General features: G+C 59.9%; 2 protein-coding genes across 8 annotated transcripts in view; one reads left to right on the top strand and one right to left on the bottom strand.

Moving 5' to 3' along the window:
* The window catches only part of KLC4 (kinesin light chain 4), a 91,506-nt gene extending 79,382 nt beyond the window's left edge, over positions 1–12,124 (bottom strand). For 2 of the 6 annotated variants that reach the window (XM_077281881.1, XM_077281884.1), the window contains exons 1-2: positions 11,932–12,124; positions 183–434 (exon numbers count right to left, since the gene is read on the bottom strand). In XM_077281881.1, coding sequence (XP_077137996.1) covers positions 183–431 — 249 coding nt within the window. In that variant the 5' untranslated portion in view covers positions 432–434; positions 11,932–12,124. Of the gene's footprint in view, positions 1–182; positions 435–4,179; positions 4,329–11,931 lie in introns of those variants that run through there. The other 4 variants (XM_077281883.1, XM_077281885.1, XM_077281882.1 and 1 more) reach the window with 2 other exon arrangements.
* On the top strand, positions 12,118–19,283 carry MRPL2 (mitochondrial ribosomal protein L2). Of its 2 annotated transcripts, XM_077281891.1 has the most exons (7): positions 12,118–12,390; positions 14,536–14,674; positions 18,003–18,144; positions 18,290–18,405; positions 18,473–18,583; positions 18,654–18,727; positions 18,794–19,283. In XM_077281891.1, exons 1-7 carry the CDS (start codon positions 12,310–12,312, stop codon positions 19,010–19,012), a joined length of 882 nt encoding a protein of 293 aa, XP_077138006.1. In that variant the 5' UTR covers positions 12,118–12,309; the 3' UTR covers positions 19,013–19,283. The 2 variants fall into 2 exon arrangements, with proteins under 2 accessions (XP_077138006.1, XP_077138007.1); XM_077281892.1 differs by lacking the exon at positions 14,536–14,674 and having other exon boundaries at positions 12,201–12,390.
* The last annotated feature ends 669 nt before the right edge of the window (positions 19,284–19,952 follow it).

Here is a 19,952-nt window from a genome sequence, read left to right as displayed (position 1 = left end):
CGTGGCCATCCAACCCCCTTACCCATACTTTCAGGGTAAACATCCCCTTTTCGAGCATCACCACCCTTTCAAGTCACCAACTTGATCTTACAAGCCCCATCTAGAAACCCTCTCACCCACCACCAGGTCCTCGGCTGCTCTTCCTTCTCTCCCCCCACGGCTCTAGAATTTCCTGGTCTCACCTGTGCCTCCCCCAGACCCAGTTCAATCATCTCCACAGACTTGCGGAGCAGGCCGGACTTCTCATGTACCAGGTTGGCCTCCTCATCTTTCTTCAGACACTTAATGGTCTCCAGGAGGCTGTGGAGGATGGAGTTGTGCTCATTGCGCAGCGCCTCCAGCCCCTGCATCACCAGCTTAGTGTTCGAGATGATCTCCTCCTGGGACAACTTGTCCAACTTCTCCTCCCGAGGGTACATCATCACTGACATGTCCTGAAAAACAGAAACGGGGGGCCATCATCAGTGACAGGTCCCGAGACACAAACGGGGGGCATCATCAGTGACAGGTCCCGAGACACAGAAACAGGGGGCATCATCAGTGACAGGTCCTGAGACACAGAAACGGGGGGCCATCATCAGTGACAGGTCCCGAGACACAGAAACGGGGGCCATCATCAGTGACAGGTCCCAAGACACAAAAGGGGGGCATCATCAGTGACAGGTCCTGAGACACAGAAACGGGGGGCATCATCAGTGACAGGTCCCGAGACACAGAAACGGGGGTCATCATCAGTGACAGGTCCTGAGACACAGAAACAGGGGGCATCATCAGTGACAGGTCCTGAGACACAGAAACGGGGTCATCATCAGTGACAGGTCCTGAGACACAGAAACGGGGGTCATCATCAGTGACAGGTCCTGAGACACAGAAACGGGGGGCATCATCAGTGACAGGTCCTGAGACACAGAAACGGGGGGCATCATCAGTGACAGGTCCGGAGACACAGAAACGGGGGGCATCATCAGTGACAGGTCCCGAGACACAGAAACGGGGGTCATCATCAGTGACAGGTCCTGAGACACAGAAACAGGGGGCATCATCAGTGACAGGTCCTGAGACACAGAAACGGGGTCATCATCAGTGACAGGTCCGGAGACACAGAAACGGGGGTCATCATCACTGACAGGTCCTGAGACACAGAAACGGGGGGTGTCACGATTCACACCGTGACTGTCAAGATCCCTTAGCCGCTGCCTACAATATGTCACGGATTGGGGTGACCTTAGACCAGCAGACGGCTATCACATGTGCAGGGGGGCTTATCCTAGTTATCCCTCCACTGCCACAATGTGATGAAAAAAAAACACACACGAGGCTATTGACCTCTTAGTTTACAGCAGGGGCTTATTTTAGGTATCCCACTGCTCTTCAGTATACCATGAACTGCAGGGATTTGTGTCTATCCCGCTTACAGTTCCACTTAACACTTGCAGCTCTCTGGCGCCCCCCTTACTCTCAGGTCAGATTAGGTACTGCACCTGGGGTAATTAGTCGCCAGAAAGGCTGCCTGCTATGTACTGGCTATTGGGCGCACTGCAGCAACGCGATAACTACTCCCACTCAGGCAGGAACAATAATTATCAAGCCGCAGTCGCTACAGGGACCCCCAAAAGCTGGCACACGGTCGCTGCCACCAGCTCCAATTGAACGGGTCTGGAGCAAACCCCAAAAAAAACAGTAGCGTAATTCCCTTCAGAGACAGGGTACGGTTCAGGGCAGGAAGAACGAACTAGTATTAAATAATATACCCCATAAATGATTTTTAGGCAGTGTTTATAAAAATATTTTACAAAGATGTTACAAATGAGACAATTGCAAATATGTACAAGGTAATTATAAAAATAAAAGGATTAAATGAAGAAAAGATAACACTCACATATTCTCAGATCATTGCATTGCAGGCAAGGCTAGGAGAGCTTTCCATCTATCCCAGTGCATTGGCACTCGCAGTCTGGTCGCTTCAGGTAAAAACTCACAACTCTGCTCTCTTGGATGCCTGCCAGCACTTAAAACCTACAGTCTGTGACCTCACAGAAAGGGCTTGGTTTTCCAACTCCTCCTACCTCTTTGGTTTCACTAACTGGGCATTAAATATATCTGATGCCCGTAACTTCGCTACAGAACATAAAATAATCGCACCATACCCATCGTTCATCTCATAGTATCGTGGGCATTCCGATGAGATCAAATATGTCCTATTTGTCACGCACACTGACAGAGAAATCCCTACCTCTGTACCAGATGGAGCTACAAGCCTGTGATTAGAGTGATGCGTAGATCCTCCGAGTGTGATTATGACGATATATTTTGGTGTTCGTAACTTAAACGGTTTGCATAATATCTTCCAAAAACAGAACAAAGACCTTCCATGCGTTCTAGAAGTTTCTCTAACAGTTCCTGCTAACACAAATTTCTCTTGCAGCTATGCTAGTCGTAAATACCTTTCGTCAATAAAACTCCCCCACAAGGCAAGCTCTTCTACACAGACAGATAGAAACACAGGGAAGGAAAGAGAACCAGAGAGAGGGGGGGGGTTTTAGCCCCCGCATGCTAGCAAGAAAACTAACTTATGATATTTCATACCATATCGTGACAGGGGGCATCATCAGTGACAGGTCCTGAGACACAGAAACGGGGGGCATCATCAGTGACAGGTCCGGAGACACAGAAACGGGGGGCATCATCAGTGACAGGTCCTGAGACACAGAAACAGGGGGCATCATCAGTGACAGGTCCTGAGACACAGAAACGGGGGGCATCATCAGTGACAGGTCCCAAGACACAAACGGGGGGCATCATCAGTGACAGGTCCTGAGACACAGAAACGGGGCCATCATCAGTGACAGGTCCTGAGACACAGAAACGGGGGGCATCATCAGTGACAGGTCCTGAGACACAAACGGGGCCATCATCAGTGACAGGTCCCGAGACACAGAAACGGGGGGCATCATCAGTGACAGGTCCTGAGACACAGAAACGGGGGCCATCATCAGTGACAGGTCCCAAGACACAAAAGGGGGTCATCATCAGTGACAGGTCCGGAGACACAGAAACGGGGGGCATCATCAGTGACAGGTCCTGAGACACAGAAACAGGGGGCATCATCAGTGACAGGTCCTGAGACACAGAAACGGGGGGCATCATCAGTGACAGGTCCCAAGACACAAACGGGGGGCATCATCAGTGACAGGTCCTGAGACACAGAAACGGGGCCATCATCAGTGACAGGTCCTGAGACACAGAAACGGGGGGCATCATCAGTGACAGGTCCTGAGACACAGAAACGGGGGGCATCATCAGTGACAGGTCCTGAGACACAGAAACGGGGGGCATCATCAGTGACAGGTCCCAAGACACAAACGGGGGGCATCATCAGTGACAGGTCCTGAGACACAGAAACGGGGCCATCATCAGTGACAGGTCCTGAGACACAGAAACGGGGGGCATCATCAGTGACAGGTCCTGAGACACAGAAACGGGGGGCATCATCAGTGACAGGTCCTGAGACACAGAAACGGGGCCATCATCAGTGACAGGTCCTGAGACACAGAAACGGGGGGCATCATCAGTGACAGGTCCTGAGACACAGAAACGGGGGGCATCATCAGTGACAGGTCCTGAGACACAGAAACGGGGGGGCATCATCAGTGACAGGTCCTGAGACACAGAAACGGGGGGGCATCATCAGTGACAGGTCCGGAGACACAGAAACGGGGGCCATCATCAGTGACAGGTCCTGAGACACAGAAACGGGGGTCATCATCAGTGACAGGTCCTGAGACACAGAAACGGGGGGGCATCATCAGTGACAGGTCCGGAGACACAGAAACGGGGGGCATCATCAGTGACAGGTCCTGAGACACAAATGCACAGGACTCGCTCACAACAAGGACCCCCGAACAATTACAGCCAGAATCAGACCCTTGAGATACTGATCAGATACAGAATGTAGGAAGAACTACCACCACCATCTTCCCTCCAACCATCACATCGAGGACCACCATCACTGGGGCCCCTCTACAGCATGCCATCACCTATGACCATCAGCCTCCCTCACCCCAGGACCACCAGCCATCCCCCTCCCCCTGCAGGAGCCGGTCTCTCCAGTGATTGCAGCCGGCTGCAGCGTCCTCCCTCACACGTGTCACTGCTCGCTGTTTGGAAGCTCACACTCACCTCACACCACGACTGCGGGGGGCTACACAGGTGGGCTCCTACAAGCCCCGGTAACAGGGTCCCACAGTCACTGCAAAGACCACCTGAGCAGTGAGGAGAGGAGCAACGCAGGAAGGACACCTCCCCTCCTCCGCAGCTTCCTGTGCAGTCATCGCCCCACCCACTGCAGCCAGAGGTCTGCCCATAGCACAGAGCCAGCCCCAGACCGTCACTGCACCCTGCACCCGTACACACTGCCAGCCCCAGACCGTCACTGCACCCTGCACCCGTACACACTGCCAGCCCCAGACCGTCACTGCACCCTGCACCCCTACACACTGCCAGCCCCAGACCGTCACTGCACCCTGCACCCGTACACACTGCCAGCCCCAGACCGTCACTGCACCCTGCACCCGTACACACTGCCAGCCCCAGACCGTCACTGCACCCTGCACCCCTACACACTGCCAGCCCCAGACCGTCACTGCACCCTGCACCCGTACACACTGCCAGCCCCAGTCACTGCACCCGTACACACTGCCAGCCCCAGACCGTCACTGCACCCTGCACCCGTACACACTGCCAGCCCCAGACCGTCACTGCACCCTGCACCCGTACACACTGCCAGCCCCAGACCGTCACTGCACCCTGCACCCCTACACACTGCCAGCCCCAGACCGTCACTGCACCCTGCACCCGTACACACTGCCAGCCCCAGACCGTCACTGCACCCTGCACCCGTACACACTGCCAGCCCCAGACCGTCACTGCACCCTGCACCCCTACACACTGCCAGCCCCAGACCGTCACTGCACCCTGCACCCGTACACACTGCCAGCCCCAGACAGTCACTGCACCCTGCACCCGTACACACTGCCAGCCCCAGACCGTCACTGCACCCTGCACCCGTACACACTGCCAGCCCCAGACCGTCACTGCACCCTGCACCCATACACACTGCCAGCCCCAGACCGTCACTGCACCCTGCACCCCTACACACTGCCAGCCCCAGACCGTCACTGCACCCTGCACCCGTACACACTGCCAGCCCCAGACCGTCACTGCACCCTGCACCCCTACACACTGCCAGCCCCAGACCGTCACTGCACCCTGCACCCGTACACACTGCCAGCCCCAGACAGTCACTGCACCCTACACCCGTACACACTGCCAGCCCCAGACAGTCACTGCACCCTGCACCCGTACACACTGCCAGCCCCAGACCGTCACTGCACCCTGCACCCCTACACACTGCCAGCCCCAGACCGTCACTGCACCCTGCACCCGTACACACTGCCAGCCCCAGACAGTCACTGCACCCTGCACCCCTACACACTGCCAGCCCCAGACCGTCACTGCACCCTGCACCCGTACACACTGCCAGCCCCAGACAGTCACTGCACCCTACACCCGTACACACTGATAGCCCCAGACAGTCACTGCACCCTGCACCCGTACACACTGCCAGCCCCAGACAGTCACTGCACCCTGCACCCGTACACACTGCCAGCCCCAGACCGTCACTGCACCCTGCACCCATACACACTGCCAGCCCCAGACCGTCACTGCACCCTGCACCCCTACACACTGCCAGCCCCAGACCGTCACTGCACCCTGCACCCGTACACACTGCCAGCCCCAGACCGTCACTGCACCCTGCACCCCTACACACTGCCAGACCCAGACCGTCACTGCACCCTGCACCCGTACACACTGCCAGCCCCAGACCGTCACTGCACCCTGCACCCGTACACACTGCCAGCCCCAGACCGTCACTGCACCCTGCACCCGTACACACTGCCAGCCCCAGACAGTCACTGCACCCTGCACCCCTACACACTGCCAGCCCCAGACCGTCACTGCACCCGTACACACTGCCAGCCCCAGTCACTGCACCCTACACCCGTACACACTGATAGCCCCAGACAGTCACTGCACCCTGCACCCGTACACACTGCCAGCCCCAGACCGTCACTGCACCCTGCACCCATACACACTGCCAGCCCCAGACCGTCACTGCACCCTGCACCCCTACACACTGCCAGCCCCAGACCGTCACTGCACCCTGCACCCGTACACACTGCCAGCCCCAGACAGTCACTGCACCCTGCACCCCTACACACTGCCAGCCCCAGACCGTCACTGCACCCTGCACCCGTACACACTGCCAGCCCCAGACCGTCACTGCACCCTGCACCCGTACACACTGCCAGCCCCAGACCGTCACTGCACCCTGCACCCGTACACACTGCCAGCCCCAGACAGTCACTGCACCCTGCACCCCTACACACTGCCAGCCCCAGACAGTCACTGCACCCTGCACCCCTACACACTGCCAGCCCCAGACCGTCACTGCACCCTGCACCCGTACACACTGCCAGCCCCAGACCGTCACTGCATCCTGCACCCGTACACACTGCCAGCCCCAGACCGTCACTGCACCCTGCACCCCTACACTGCCAGCCCCAGACCGTCACAGCACCTGTACACACTGCCAGCCCCAGACCGTCACAGCACCCGTACACACTGCCAGCCCCAGACCGTCACAGCACCCGTACACACTGCCAGCCCCAGACCGTCACTGCACCCTGCAACCGTACAAACTGCCAGCCCCAGACCGTCACTGCACCAGTACACACTGCCAGCCCGTCACTCGAACTCGGCTTCAGGAAAATGGCCGCCGCGATCTCATCTGCGCACGCACGGCATCCCGCGGCCATTTTCCTGAAGCCCCGGGCAGCAGAGCGCTCCATCTGCGCACGCGCGGCCTCAGGAAAATGGCCGCCCCCACCGATCACCAGGGGAATAGCGCAGATCGCGCTCTTTTTCCTCACCTGTGCGGTGGATTCGGCAGTTGGGCATGCGCAAACCACTACGCCACCAACAGAAAACTAAGCAAGATCTGGGGGAAGAAACAGCGATGTCACCACGCCCATTTGACCAGACCAGCCTGATTGACAGGCGCAAACGGCGACTTTGGTAACGTATTTCGGCAGCATAGGTGGGGAATCAGGGTACACAAAATACACTATTGGAACGCACAGCTCAGGCCCTATTTAACGGTATTTTTATCTCATACGGAAAAAACGGGGTGACAGGTTCCCTTTAAGGTTATATATATTGGCACCGATCAGGGCTAGAGATATTAGGATTATATATTCCGGATGTCCATCGAGAGATCTATAGCTCCCTGAAATCGCTAGGAGCTACACCCAAGTGTAAGGAGCGGGTTTCTCCATAAGCGGGTCGTGTAACTACGCCGTGTTTACACTTAAAAGAATCCCCCCAGACGTGGTGCACCTCCTGATCATTGTGTCGTCCGTATACGAGGTTCATACAGCGAGCTATTTCTACAAATAGTTTGTCATAACTCTGAGAAAAGAGGAGTGCATTTCATAACTCAGCCCACTCCGTGATGTCACAACCAGAGGGCTTATCTTAACCCTGCTGAGTTGTGAGTGAGTCTTTTGTCCTGGGTCTAGCTGCCAGACAGGGGTGATGCATCTGGATACATGCTCGCCCCTCCTCCACTGCACAAGGTCCGCCATGAGATGATATGACACCTATATTTATATACATCTATATAACACAATAGATGTAGCTTTGGAATCCGTTGCCCCTCTCACACATACCAAAGCTAGCAAAATCAACAGACAGCCCTGGCACACCAGCCTGACCAAAGAACTGAGACGGACTACCAGGGTTGCTGAGCGGAGATGGAAAAGATCACACACCAAAGTGGACTTCACCGCATTCAAACAGTCCCTCACTACTTTCATGGCCACACTCGCCACAGCTAAGCAAACCTATTTCTCATATCCTCCCTGTCTCACAACCCTAAACAGTTATTCAACACCTTCAGCTCTCTCCTCCGTCCCCAGCACCTCCTCCCTCCCCACTCATCTCAGCTGAAGACTTTGCCTCATTTTTCAAGCAGAAGATTGAGAACATCAGAGACAGTTTTGGTCAACAACCCCCAGAGCCCTTCCTCCCAACTTCCCTACCCTCCACCTCCAAAACCAACTTCCCCACCATTACAGAAGATCAACTCTCTACTCTCAAGATCGCATCTCACCACCTGTGCACTTGACCCGCTCCCATCCCACCTCATCCCAAACCTCACCACAATCTTCATCCCAACCCTAACCCATCTCTTCAACCTATCACTAACAACTGGTGTTTTCCCCTCAAGCTTTAAACATGCCTCCATCACACCTATCCTCAAAAAGCCCTCTCTTGACCCATCCTCTGTATCTAGCTATCGCCCTATATCACTTCTCCCCTATGCCTCCAAACTACTGGAACAACACGTCCACCTTGAACTGTCCTCCCATCTCTCTTCCTGCTCCCTCTTCGACCGCTTACAATCTGGCTTCCGGTCGCACCACTCCACTGAAACTGCCCTAACTAAGGTCACCAATGAGCTATTAACCGCCAAGAGCAAGCGACACTACTCTGTCCTCCTCCTCCTGGACCTGTCGGCTGCCTTTGACACAGTGGACCATTCCCTATTATTACAGACCCTCTCATCCCTTGGCATCACAGACTTGGCCCTATCCTGGATCTCATCATACCTAACAGACCGGACATTCAGCGTCTCCCACTCACACACCACCTCCTCACCTCGCCCCCCTATCTGTCGGAGTCCCACAAGGCTCAGTCCTTGGGCCCCTGCTCTTCTCCATTTACACCTTCGGCCTGGGACAGCTCATAGAATCTCATGGCTTTCAGTATCACCTCTATGCTGATGACACACAGATCTACATCTCTGGACCAGATATCACCTCCCTACTAACCAGAATCCCTCAATGTCTGTCCGCTATTTCATCCTTCTTCTCCGCTCGATTTCTCAAACTTAACATGGACAAAACAGAATTCATCATCTTTCCCCCATCTCACGCGACCCCCCCAACGAACCTAACCATTACAGTAAATGGCTGCCCACTCTCCCCAGTCCCACAAGCTCGCTGCCTCGGGGTTATCCTTGATGCTGATCTCTCCTTCAAACCACATATCCAAGCCCTTTCCACTTCCTGCCAACTTCAACTCAAAAATATTTCACGAATCCGTTCATTCCTCAACCAAGAATCTGAAAAAACCCTAGTCCATGCCCTCATCATCTCCCGCCTCGACTACTGTAACCTCCTGTTCTGTGGCCTCCCCTCTAACACTCTCGCACCCCTCCAATCTATGGCTACGTTCACATTTGCGATGTGCGGTGCAGTCAGCGACGCAACGCACGACGCATGCACAACGCGTTTTGTGACGCATGCATTCATTTTTTGCATGATTTTTGGCGCAGAAAAAACTGCATCATGCAGCGTCCTCAGCGCCCTGACAGTTGAGCCAAAATGACGCATGTGTCACAAAACACAAGACAGCGCATGTCCATGCGCCCCCCCCCCCCATGTTAAATATAGGGGCGCATGCGTCGCCACGGCTGCGCCCGACGCTGCACCGCACAACGCTAATGTGAACATAGCCTATTCTAAACTCTGCTGCCCGACTAATCCACCTGTCCCCCCGCTATTCCCCGGCCTCTCCCCTCTGTCAATCCCTTCACTGGCTCCCCATTGCCCAGAGACTCCAGTACAAAACCCTAACCATGACGTACAAAGCCATCCACAACCTGTCTCCTCCACACATCTGTGACCTCGTCTCCCGGTACTTACCTACACGCAACCTCCGATCCTCACAAGATCTCCTTCTCTATTCCCCTCTTATCTCCTCTTCCCACAATCGTATACAAGATTTTTCTCGCGTATCACCCCTACTCTGGAACCCTCTACCACAACACATCAGACTCTCACCTACCATCGAAACCTTCAAAAAGAACCTGAAGACCCACCTCTTCCGACAAGCCTACAACCTGCAGTAACCACCGATCGACCAAACCGCTGCACGACCAGCTCTATCCTCTCCTCCTGTATCCTCACTCATCCCTTGTACATTGTGAGCCCTCGCGGGCAGGGTCCTCTCTCCTCCTGTACCCTCACCCATCCCTTGTAGATTGTGAGCCCTCGCGGGCAGGGTCCTCTCTCCTCCTGTATCCTCACCCATCTCTTGTAGATTGTGAGCCCTCGCGGGCAGGGTCCTCTCTCCTCCTGTATCCTCACCCATCTCTTGTAGATTGTGAGCCCTCGCGGGCAGGGTCCTCTCTCCTCCTGTATCCTCACCCATCCCTTGTAGATTGTGAGCCCTCGCAGGCAGGGTCCTCTCTCCTCCTGTATCCTCACCCATCCCTTGTAGATTGTGAGCCCTCGTGGGCAGGGTCCTCTCTCCTCCTGTATCCTCACCCATCCCTTGTAGATTGTGAGCCTTCGCGGGCAGGGTCCTCTCTCCTCCTGTATCCTCACCCATCTCTTGTAGATTGTGAGCCCTCGCGGGCAGGGTCCTCTCTCCTCCTGTATCCTCACCCATCCCTTGTAGATTGTGAGCCTTCGCGGGCAGGGTCCTCTCTCCTCCTGTATCCTCACGCATCCCCTGTAGACTGTGAGCCTTCACGGGTAGGGTCCTCTCTCCTCCTGTATCCTCACCCATCCCTTGTAGATTGTGAGCCCTCGCGGGCAGAGTCCTCTCTCCTCCTGTATCCTCACCCATCCCTTGTAGACTGTGAGCCCTCGCGGGCAGGGTCCTCTCTCCTCCTGTATTCTCACCCATCCCTTGTAGATTGTGAGCCTTCGCGGGCAGGGTCCTCTCTCCTCCTGTGTCCTCACCCATCCCTTGTAGATTGTGAGCCCTCGCGGGCAGGGTCCTCTCTCCTCCTGTATCCTCACCCATCCCTTGTAGATTGTGAGCCTTCGCGGGCAGGGTCCTCTCTCCTCCTGTATCGTCACCCATCTCTTGTAGATTGTGAGCCCTCGCGGGCAGGGTCCTCTCCTCCTGTATCCTCACCCATCCCTTGTAGATTGTGAGCCTTCGCGGGCAGGGTCCTCTCTCCTCATGTACCAGTTGTGACTTGTATTGTTTAAGATTATTGTACTTGTTTTTATTATGTATACCCCTCCTCACATGTAAAGCGCCATGGAATAAATGGCGCTATAACAATTAATAATAATAAGACATAACAAAATGTAAGTTTTCTTTTCAACTTTAATCCTATTTTATTTGTAATTGTATTGTACATACGACACTTGTCTCCTGTATAATATCTCTTTATACTTCTGTAAACACTGCCTACCTTTTTTGGAGTAAAATATGAAATTACTAGCTTTGTTTCTCCTTGCTCTATAACGTACGTCCTCTGAAGTGAATTACGCTACTAATCTGGGTTGGCTCCGGACCCGTTAATAATTAAGAAATTGGAGCTGGTGGCAGCGGATTTGTCCTGTGCGGTTGGGAAACCTGGTAGTGACTGCGGCGTTGATAATTATTGTTCCCGCCTGAGTCGGAGCAGTTATATCGCCCTCACTGCAGTGTGCCCAATAGCCAGTACATAGAAGGCAGCCTTTCTGGTGACTAATTATCCTAGGTGCAGTACCCTGTCTAACCTGAGGGTAAGGGGGGCGCCAGAGAGCTGCAAGTTCCAAACTGGAACTGGGAAGTGGGATATAGATAAATCCCCTTCAGAAAGAACCAGGAGCAACCAAACAACTAATATTCATGGCAAATTGGTGTGAGTGGTGAGGATGATAAAGGTATCCTCCTCCTCCTCCTCCTCCTCGAGAACCTCACTGGCAGCCGCACACCGTCCTCCGTCCTCCGCACTTGTCCAGACAGATGTACACAAGGTAATACACATGGCGGAGGGTAAACACAGCACCTGGCACATACCGCACAGTAGCCGCTGGGCACAGGACACACGCTCCGTCCGGGAACTCGCACTTGTCGGGGCCGTGCTGCGCCTTCTTCCGGGTTCACTCCCCAGCTCTGCCGTGTTGTGACGCGCCTTGTCACGTGCTCGCAGCGACCTGACGTCACGGCCCTACGTGTGACGTTAGCTCGCCGCCATCTTGTCGTAGTTCTGGCTCCGCCTTCTTCCTGCAGCTCCTGATATTTATGTTTGAGCCTTGACTGTATGGGGTCAGAGCACGCCCCCGCTATGACACGCCCCGGAAATGACGTCACACGTAGCGTCTGCCGGCCTCGAGCGCGACCAATGCGGAGACCAGGGCCGCTGTAATTGGCCGCTGCTCGTCTCTCCTTCCAGAAATGGCGCTCAGCGGCCTGACCCGCGTCCTCCGCAGCCTGTCACTGAGCTGCAGCGGAGCGGCCGGCAACCCCCACAGCCAGGTGCGTCCCCCCTGCCCCTCCCCTCCCGGGGTCTGAGTGCCCCTCCCCTCCCCCCCTCCCGGGGTCTGAGTGCCCCTCCCCCCCTCCCGGGGTCTGAGTGCCCCTCCACCCCTCCCGGGGTCTGAGTGCCCCTCCACCCCTCCCGGGGTCTGAGTGCCCCTCCCCCCTCCCGGGGTCTGAGAGCCCCTCCCCCCTCCCCTCCCGGGGTCTGAGTGCCCCTCCCCCCCTCCCCTCCCGGGGTCTGAGTGCCCCTCCCCCCCCTCCCCTCCCGGGGTCTGAGTGCCCCTCCCCCCCCTCCCCTCCCGGGGTCTGAGTGCCCCTCCCCCCCTCCCCTCCCGGGGTCTGAGTGCCCCTCCCCCCCCCTCCCCTCCCGGGGTCTGAGTGCCCCTCCCCCCCTCCCCTCCCGGGGTCTGAGTGCCCCTCCCCTCCCGGGGTCTGAGTGCCCCTCCCCCCCCTCCCGGGGTCTGAGTGCCCCTCCCCCCCAGCCCCTCCCGGGGTCTGAGTGCCCCTCCCCCCTCCCCTCCCGGGGTCTGAGTGCCCCTCCCCCCTCCCCTCCCGGGGTCTGAGTGCCCCTCCCCCCCTCCCCTCCCGGGGTCTGAGTGCCCCTCCCCCCCCTCCCCTCCCGGGGTCTGAGTGCCCCTCCCCCCCTCCCCTCCCGGGGTCTGAGTGCCCCTCCCGGGGTCTGAGTGCCCCTCCCCCCCCTCCCCTCCCGGGGTCTGAGTGCCCCTCCCCCCCCTCCCCTCCCGGGGTCTGAGTGCCCCTCCCGGGGTCTGAGTGCCCCTCCCCCCTCCCGGGGTCTGAGTGCCCCCCCCTCCCCTCCCGGGGTCTGAGTGCCCCTCCCCCCCCTCCCCTCCCGGGGTCTGAGTGCCCCTCCCCCCCCTCCCCTCCCGGGGTCTGAGTGCCCCTCCCCCCCCCCCTCCCCTCCCGGGGTCTGAGTGCCCCTCCCCCCCCCCTCCCCTCCCGGGGTCTGAGTGCCCCTCCCCCCCTCCCCTCCCGGGGTCTGAGTGCCCCTCCCCCCCCTCCCCTCCCGGGGTCTGAGTGCCCCTCGTGCCCCTCCCCCCCAGCCCCTCCCAGGGTCTGAGTGCCCCTCCCGGGGTCTGAGTGCCCCTCCCCCCCCTCCCCTCCCGGGGTCTGAGTGCCCCTCCCCCCCCCCCTCCCCTCCCGGGGTCTGAGTGCCCCTCCCCCCCTCCCCTCCCGGGGTCTGAGTGCCCCTCCCGGGGTCTGAGTGCCCCTCCCCCCCCCTCCCCTCCCGGGGTCTGAGTGCCCCTCCCCCCCCTCCCCTCCCGGGGTCTGAGTGCCCCTCCCGGGGTCTGAGTGCCCCTCCCCCCCCTCCCCTCCCGGGGTCTGAGTGCCCCTCCCCCCCTCCCCTCCCGGGGTCTGAGTGCCCCTCCCGGGGTCTGAGTGCCCCTCCCCCCCTCCCCTCCCGGGGTCTGAGTGCCCCTCCCCCCCCTCCCCTCCCGGGGTCTGAGTGCCCCTCCCCTCCCGGGGTCTGAGTGCCCCTCCCCCCCTCCCCTCCCGGGGTCTGAGTGCCCCTCCTCCCCCCCTCCCCTCCCGGGGTCTGAGTGCCCCTCCCCCCCTCCCCTCCCAGGGTCTGAGTGCCCCTCCCCCCCTCCCCTCCCGGGGTCTGAGTGCCCCTCCCGGGGTCTGAGTGCCCCTCCCCCCCTCCCCTCCCGGGGTCTGAGTGCCCCTCCCCCCCTCCCCTCCCGGGGTCTGAGTGCCCCTCCCCCCCTCCCCTCCCGGGGTCTGAGTGCCCCTCCCCCCCTCCCCTCCCGGGGTCTGAGTGCCCCTCCCCCCCTCCCCTCCCGGGGTCTGAGTGCCCCTCCCCCCCCGGGGTCTGAGTGCCCCTCCCCCCCCCCCCCTCCCCTCCCGGGGTCTGAGTGCCCCTCCCCCCCCTCCCCTCCCGGGGTCTGAGTGCCCCTCCCCCCCCCTCCCCTCCCGGGGTCTGAGTGCCCCTCCCGGGGTCTGAGTGCCCCTCCCCCCCCCCTCCCCTCCCGGGGTCTGAGTGCCCCTCCCCCCCCCCTCCCCTCCCGGGGTCTGAATGCCCCTCCCCCCCCTCCCCTCCCCTCCCGGGGTCTGAGTTCCCCTCCCCCAGGCTGCACTGTTGTGGCTAGTGCTGTGTATGTATGAGGGTCTTCTCTTCTTCAGGCTGCTGCTTCCTCACTGCTGCCCTCTAGAGGTCTCCTCACCACAGCGCACCTCAATGGGATAGAGATATGGAAGCCGCCCACTAAGTACACCATCAACCCCATAGGGAAGAGGAAAACCGGCGGCCGAGACCAGACCGGTGTGTAACGGTGTCACGTCTGTGTACGGAGACCCTCGCAGCCCCATGTGCCCAGTGCTTCTCTGGCTACGACGTCGCTTGCCTCCCACTTCTCTCTTACGCTCCCTTCGCTACCTTCTCCTGCCCCCTCTGGTGTGGCTGTTCCCCTCCCTCGCACTCTCGCTCCCCCTCTGGTGTGGCTGCTCCCCTCCCTCGCACTCTCGCTCTGGCGTGGCTGCTCCCCTCCCTCGCACTCTCGCTCCCCCTCTGGTGTGGCTGCTCCCCTCCCTCGCTCGCTCCCTCCCTCTCTGGCGTGGCTGCTTCCCTCCCTCGCACTCTCGCTCCCTCTCTGGCGTGGCTGCTCCCCTCCATCGCTCGCTCCCCCTCTGGTGTGGCTGCTCCCCTCCCTCGCACGCTCGCTCTGGTGTGGCTGCTCTCCTCCCTCGCATGCTCGCTTCCCCTCTGGTGTGGCTGCTCCTCTCGCTCGCTCCCTCCCTCTCTGGCGTGGCTGCTTCCCTCCCTCGCACTCTCGCTCCCTCTCTGGCGTGGCTGCTCCCCTCCATCGCTCGCTCCCCCTCTGGTGTGGCTGCTCCCCTCCCTCGCACGCTCGCTCTGGTGTGGCTGCTCCCCTCCCTCGCACTCTCGCTCTGGCGTGGCTGCTCCCCTCCCTCGCACTCTCGCTCCCCCTCTGGTGTGGCTGCTCCCCTCCCTCGCTCGCTCCCTCCCTCTCTGGCGTGGCTGCTTCCCTCCCTCGCACTCTCGCTCCCTCTCTGGCGTGGCTGCTCCCCTCCATCGCTCGCTCCCCCTCTGGTGTGGCTGCTCCCCTCCCTCGCACGCTCGCTCTGGTGTGGCTGCTCTCCTCCCTCGCATGCTCGCTTCCCCTCTGGTGTGGCTGCTCCCCTCGCTCGCTCCCTCCCTCTCTGGCGTGGCTGCTTCCCTCCCTCGCACTCTCGCTCCCTCTCTGGCGTGGCTGCTCCCCTCCATCGCTCGCTCCCCCTCTGGTGTGGCTGCTCCCCTCCCTCGCACGCTCGCTCTGGTGTGGCTGCTCCCCTCCCTCGCACTCTCGCTCCCTCTCTGGCGTGGCTGCTCCCCTCCATCGCTCGCTCCCCCTCTGGTGTGGCTGCTCCCCTCCCTCGCACGCTCGCTCTGGTGTGGCTGCTCTCCTCCCTCGCATGCTCGCTTCCCCTCTGGTGTGGCTGCTCCCCTCGCTCGCTCCCTCCCTCTCTGGCGTGGCTGCTTCCCTCCCTCGCACTCTCGCTCCCTCTCTGGCGTGGCTGCTCCCCTCCATCGCTCGCTCCCCCTCTGGTGTGGCTGCTCCCCTCCCTCGCACGCTCGCTCTGGTGTGGCTGCTCCCCTCCCTCGCACGCTCGCTCTGGTGTGGCTGCTCCCCTCCCTCGCACGCTCGCTCTGGTGTGGCTGCTCCCCTCCCTCGCACGCTCGCTCTGGTGTGGCTGCTCTCCTCCCTCGCATGCTCACTTCCCCTCTGGTGTGGCTGCTCCCCTCGCTCGCTCCCTCCCTCTCTGGCGTGGCTGCTCCCCTCCCTCGCACTCTCGCTCCCTCTCTGGCGTGGCTGCTCCCCTCCATCACTCGCTCCCCCTCTGGTGTGGCTGCTCCCCTCCCTCGCACGCTTGGTCCCTCTGGTGTGGCTGCTACCCTCCCTCGCTCGCTCCCCCTCTGGTGTGGCTGCTCCCCTCCCTCGCTCGCTCCCTCTTTGGTGTGGCTGTTCCCCTCCCTCGCACGCTCGCTCCCTCTCTGGTGTGGCTGTTCCCCTCCCTCGCACGCTCGCTCCCTCTCTGGTGTGGCTGTTCCCCTCGCTCGCTCCCTCTCTGGTGTGGCTGTTCCCCTCGCTCGCTCGCTCCCCCTCTGGTGTGGCTGTTCCCCTCGCTCGCTCGCTCCCCCTCTGGTGTGGCTGTTCCCCTCGCTCGCTCGCTCCCCCTCTGGTGTGGCTGCTCCCCTCGCTCGCTCGCTCCCCCTCTGGTGTGGCTGCTCCCCTCCCTCGCTCGCTCCCCCTCTGGTGTGGCTGCTCCCCTCCCTCGCTCGCTCCCCCTCTGGTGTGGCTGCTCCCCTCCCTCGCTCGCTCCCCCTCTGGTGTGGCTGCTCCCCTCCCTCGCTCCCTCCCTCTTTGGTGTGGCTGTTCCCCTCCCTTGCACGCTCGCTCCCTCTCTGGTGTGGCTGCTCCCCTCCCTCGCTTGCTCCCTCTTTGGTGTGGCTGTTCCCCTCCCTCGCACGCTCGCTCCCTCTCTGGTGTGGCTGTTCCCCTCCCTCGCACGCTCGCTCCCTCTCTGGTGTGGCTGCTCCCCTCCCTCGCACGCCCGCTCCCTCTCTGGTGTGGCTGTTCCCCTCCCTCGCACGCCCGCTCCCTCTCTGGTGTGGCTGCTCCCCTCCCTTGCACGCTCGCTCCCTCTCTGGTGTGGCTGTTCCCCTCCCTTGCACGCTCGCTCCCTCTCTGGTGTGGCTGCTCCCCTCCCTCGCTCGCTCCCTCTTTGGTGTGGCTGTTCCCCTCCCTCGCACGCCCGCTCCCTCTCTGGTGTGGCTGCTCCCCTCCCTCGCACGCCCGCTCCCTCTCTGGTGTGGCTGCTCCCCTCCCTCGCACGCCCGCTCCCTCTCTGGTGTGGCTGCTCCCCTCCCTCGCACGCCCGCTCCCTCTCTGGTGTGGCTGCTCCCCTCCCTCGCACGCCCGCTCCCTCTCTGGTGTGGCTGTTCCCCTCCCTCGCACGCCCGCTCCCTCTCTGGTGTGGCTGTTCCCCTCCCTTGCACGCTCGCTCCCTCTCTGGTGTGGCTGCTCCCCTCCCTCGCTCGCTCCCTCTTTGGTGTGGCTGTTCCCCTCCCTCGCACGCCCGCTCCCTCTCTGGTGTGGCTGCTCCCCTCCCTCGCACGCCCGCTCCCTCTCTGGTGTGGCTGCTCCCCTCCCTCGCACGCCCGCTCCCTCTCTGGTGTGGCTGCTCCCCTCCCTCGCACGCCCGCTCCCTCTCTGGTGTGGCTGCTCCCCTCCCTCGCACGCCCGCTCCCTCTCTGGTGTGGCTGCTCCCCTCCCTCGCACGCCCGCTCCCTCTCTGGTGTGGCTGCTCCCCTCCCTCGCACGCCCGCTCCCTCTCTGGTGTGGCTGCTCCCCTCCCTCGCACGCTCGCTCCCTCTCTGGTGTGGCTGTTCCCCTCCCTTGCACGCTCGCTCCCTCTCTGGTGTGGCTGCTCCCCTCCCTCGCTCGCTCCCTCTCTGGTGTGGCTGTTCCCCTCCCTCGCACGCCCGCTCCCTCTCTGGTGTGGCTCGCTCGCTCCTCCTCTGGTGTGGCTGCTCCCTCTCTGGTCCAGCTGCTCGGATAAGGGGGGCTCATTGTGCTGGTATCTCACAGGTCGTATCCGTGTGCGTGGCATTGGCGGGGGGCATAAGCAGCTTTTCCGGATGATTGATTTTCAGAGACTGCGTTATGAGCCTGGACTTGAAAACGTGTCTTTCCAGGAGACTGTGGTGGAGGTTCGCTATGACCCTTGCAGGTAACGTCACCAGTAGCCCTCCTGCGTCTCTTCTGTACACATCCTGGTCACCTGTGGGCCTTGTGGTTTCTGGTGACAGATCATGTACTCCTCCCTCCCACCTTAATATCTGTAGGTCAGTGTTCCGGTCTCTTGTTCTCTGCAGGTCGGCGGACATTGCTTTGGTTGCAGGTGGGAGGCGGAAACGTTGGATCATTGCTACAGAGAACATGAAGGCCGGAGATCTGATCTCATCATCAGGGCACATTGGGCGCATGGCGGGTACGATCCTGGGAGGGGACGGGGGTGTGGATGCCACAATCATGGTAACCTTTTGTTCATTCATCAGTATCTGCGCAGGAGGGCGACGCTCACCCGCTCGGAGCGCTGCCGGTTGGCACCCTGGTTAATTGCTTGGAGGTGATGCCTGGGAAAGGTGCGGAGTTCATCAGAGCTGCTGGTAAGTCTGGTGCCTACCTCGTGGGGGAAGAGGCTTCTGTCAGGTCTGACGTGTCGCTCTCCTCTCACAGGGACTTGCGGGGTGTTGCTTAGGAAGGTCAATGGAACCGCCATTGTGCAGCTGCCCTCCAAGAGACAAGTGCAGGTGAGCGTGCAAGACCTCCACCCCGTAACGCTGCTTACTGCCGTCTGACCCTTTTCTCCTACACAGGTGCTAGAAACCTGCGTGGCCACCGTAGGGCGCGTCTCCAACATCGACCACAACAAGCGGGTGATCGGCAAAGCTGGGCGTAACCGCTGGCTGGGAATCAGACCGTCCAGTGGACTCTGGAAAAGGAAGGGTGGCTGGGCCGGACGCAAGATCAAACCACTGCCCGCCCTCAAGAGCTACGTGAAGCTGCCAAGTGCCAGACCAGCACCCCGGGCCTGACCCCTGCTGGGACCCACCGCCTGACAACGCTGCCGACTGACCTGTCCCATTGTGTGACTGTGCTCCTGCCGGGGACAGCGGCCCCATTATCTGACTCTCCCACCACCAGGGGTGTCCGCCCTGTAGACTGAATGCCGGCGGTGGCCGTAGCTCACCTGTATTGCATCCACCAGTGCTGGGTCACCACGCAGATTCCTGTCTGGCAGATTGGCGCTACCTTTAACTGCTCGGTAGAGGGCAGTGATGTGGAATAAAATAAGTGAACCTCTTATTACTGACTGGTTCTTATTGCCTCTCCCAACCCAATATAAATTCCAGAAATCTTGCCCACCTCAAATCTGTGCCCTTGACGCCCACCCCCCCTGCTCCCTCTCTCTGGATCACTATAGCATGCCCGCTCCATCTGCAATAAACTCCACGTGATTCACGACCTCTTTACCTCTCGTAATCTTTCCTTTGGGCATCACCGAAACATGGCTGACATCCTCTGACACAACCTCCCCTTCTGCACTGTTACTATGTACCGACCACTGCCTTTATTGACCAATTCTCCACCTGGCTTCTTCATTTTCTGTCTGCTGACATTTCCCACCATCATCATGGGTGACTTCAACATCCCCATTGACACCCTTCAGTCAACAGCCTCCAAACTTCTGTTCCTTACTTCATCTTATGGACTTACTCAGTGGTTCTCCTCAGCCACCCACAAATACGGACATACACTAGACATGATCTTCACCCGTCTCTGCTCTCTATCTAAGTTCACCACCTCCCCTCTCCCTCTATCTGACCACCATCTACTCACTTCCTCATCACTGTCCTCCACACCTGTCACCCATGTCCAGCAACATGCACACCCCCGCAGAAATCTTGCACATCTAGACACTCTCTGACTCTATTCTACCGCTGTCCTCCATATCTTACCTACATGACACACACT

Source organism: Ranitomeya variabilis, chromosome 2 (genome assembly GCF_051348905.1).
Source record: "Ranitomeya variabilis isolate aRanVar5 chromosome 2, aRanVar5.hap1, whole genome shotgun sequence".
NCBI classification, from domain to species: Eukaryota; Metazoa; Chordata; class Amphibia; order Anura; family Dendrobatidae; genus Ranitomeya; species Ranitomeya variabilis.
The sequence above is the reverse complement of the archived record's forward strand: the minus strand, read 5'-3'. Positions and strand labels throughout refer to the sequence as shown.

What these genes read in the sequence shown, in the direction of transcription:
- MRPL2 (XM_077281891.1), top strand. Translation starts at nt 12,310, where the DNA reads ATGGCGCTCAGCGGCCTGACCCGCGTCCTCCGCAGCCTGTCACTGAGC. An exon ending in CCGGCAACCCCCACAGCCAG is followed by an intron (nt 12,391 to 14,535) that starts GTGCGTCCCCCC and finishes TCTCTTCTTCAG; the next exon opens with GCTGCTGCTTCCTCACTGCT. An exon ending in CCTCCAAGAGACAAGTGCAG is followed by an intron (nt 18,728 to 18,793) that starts GTGAGCGTGCAA and finishes TCTCCTACACAG; the next exon opens with GTGCTAGAAACCTGCGTGGC.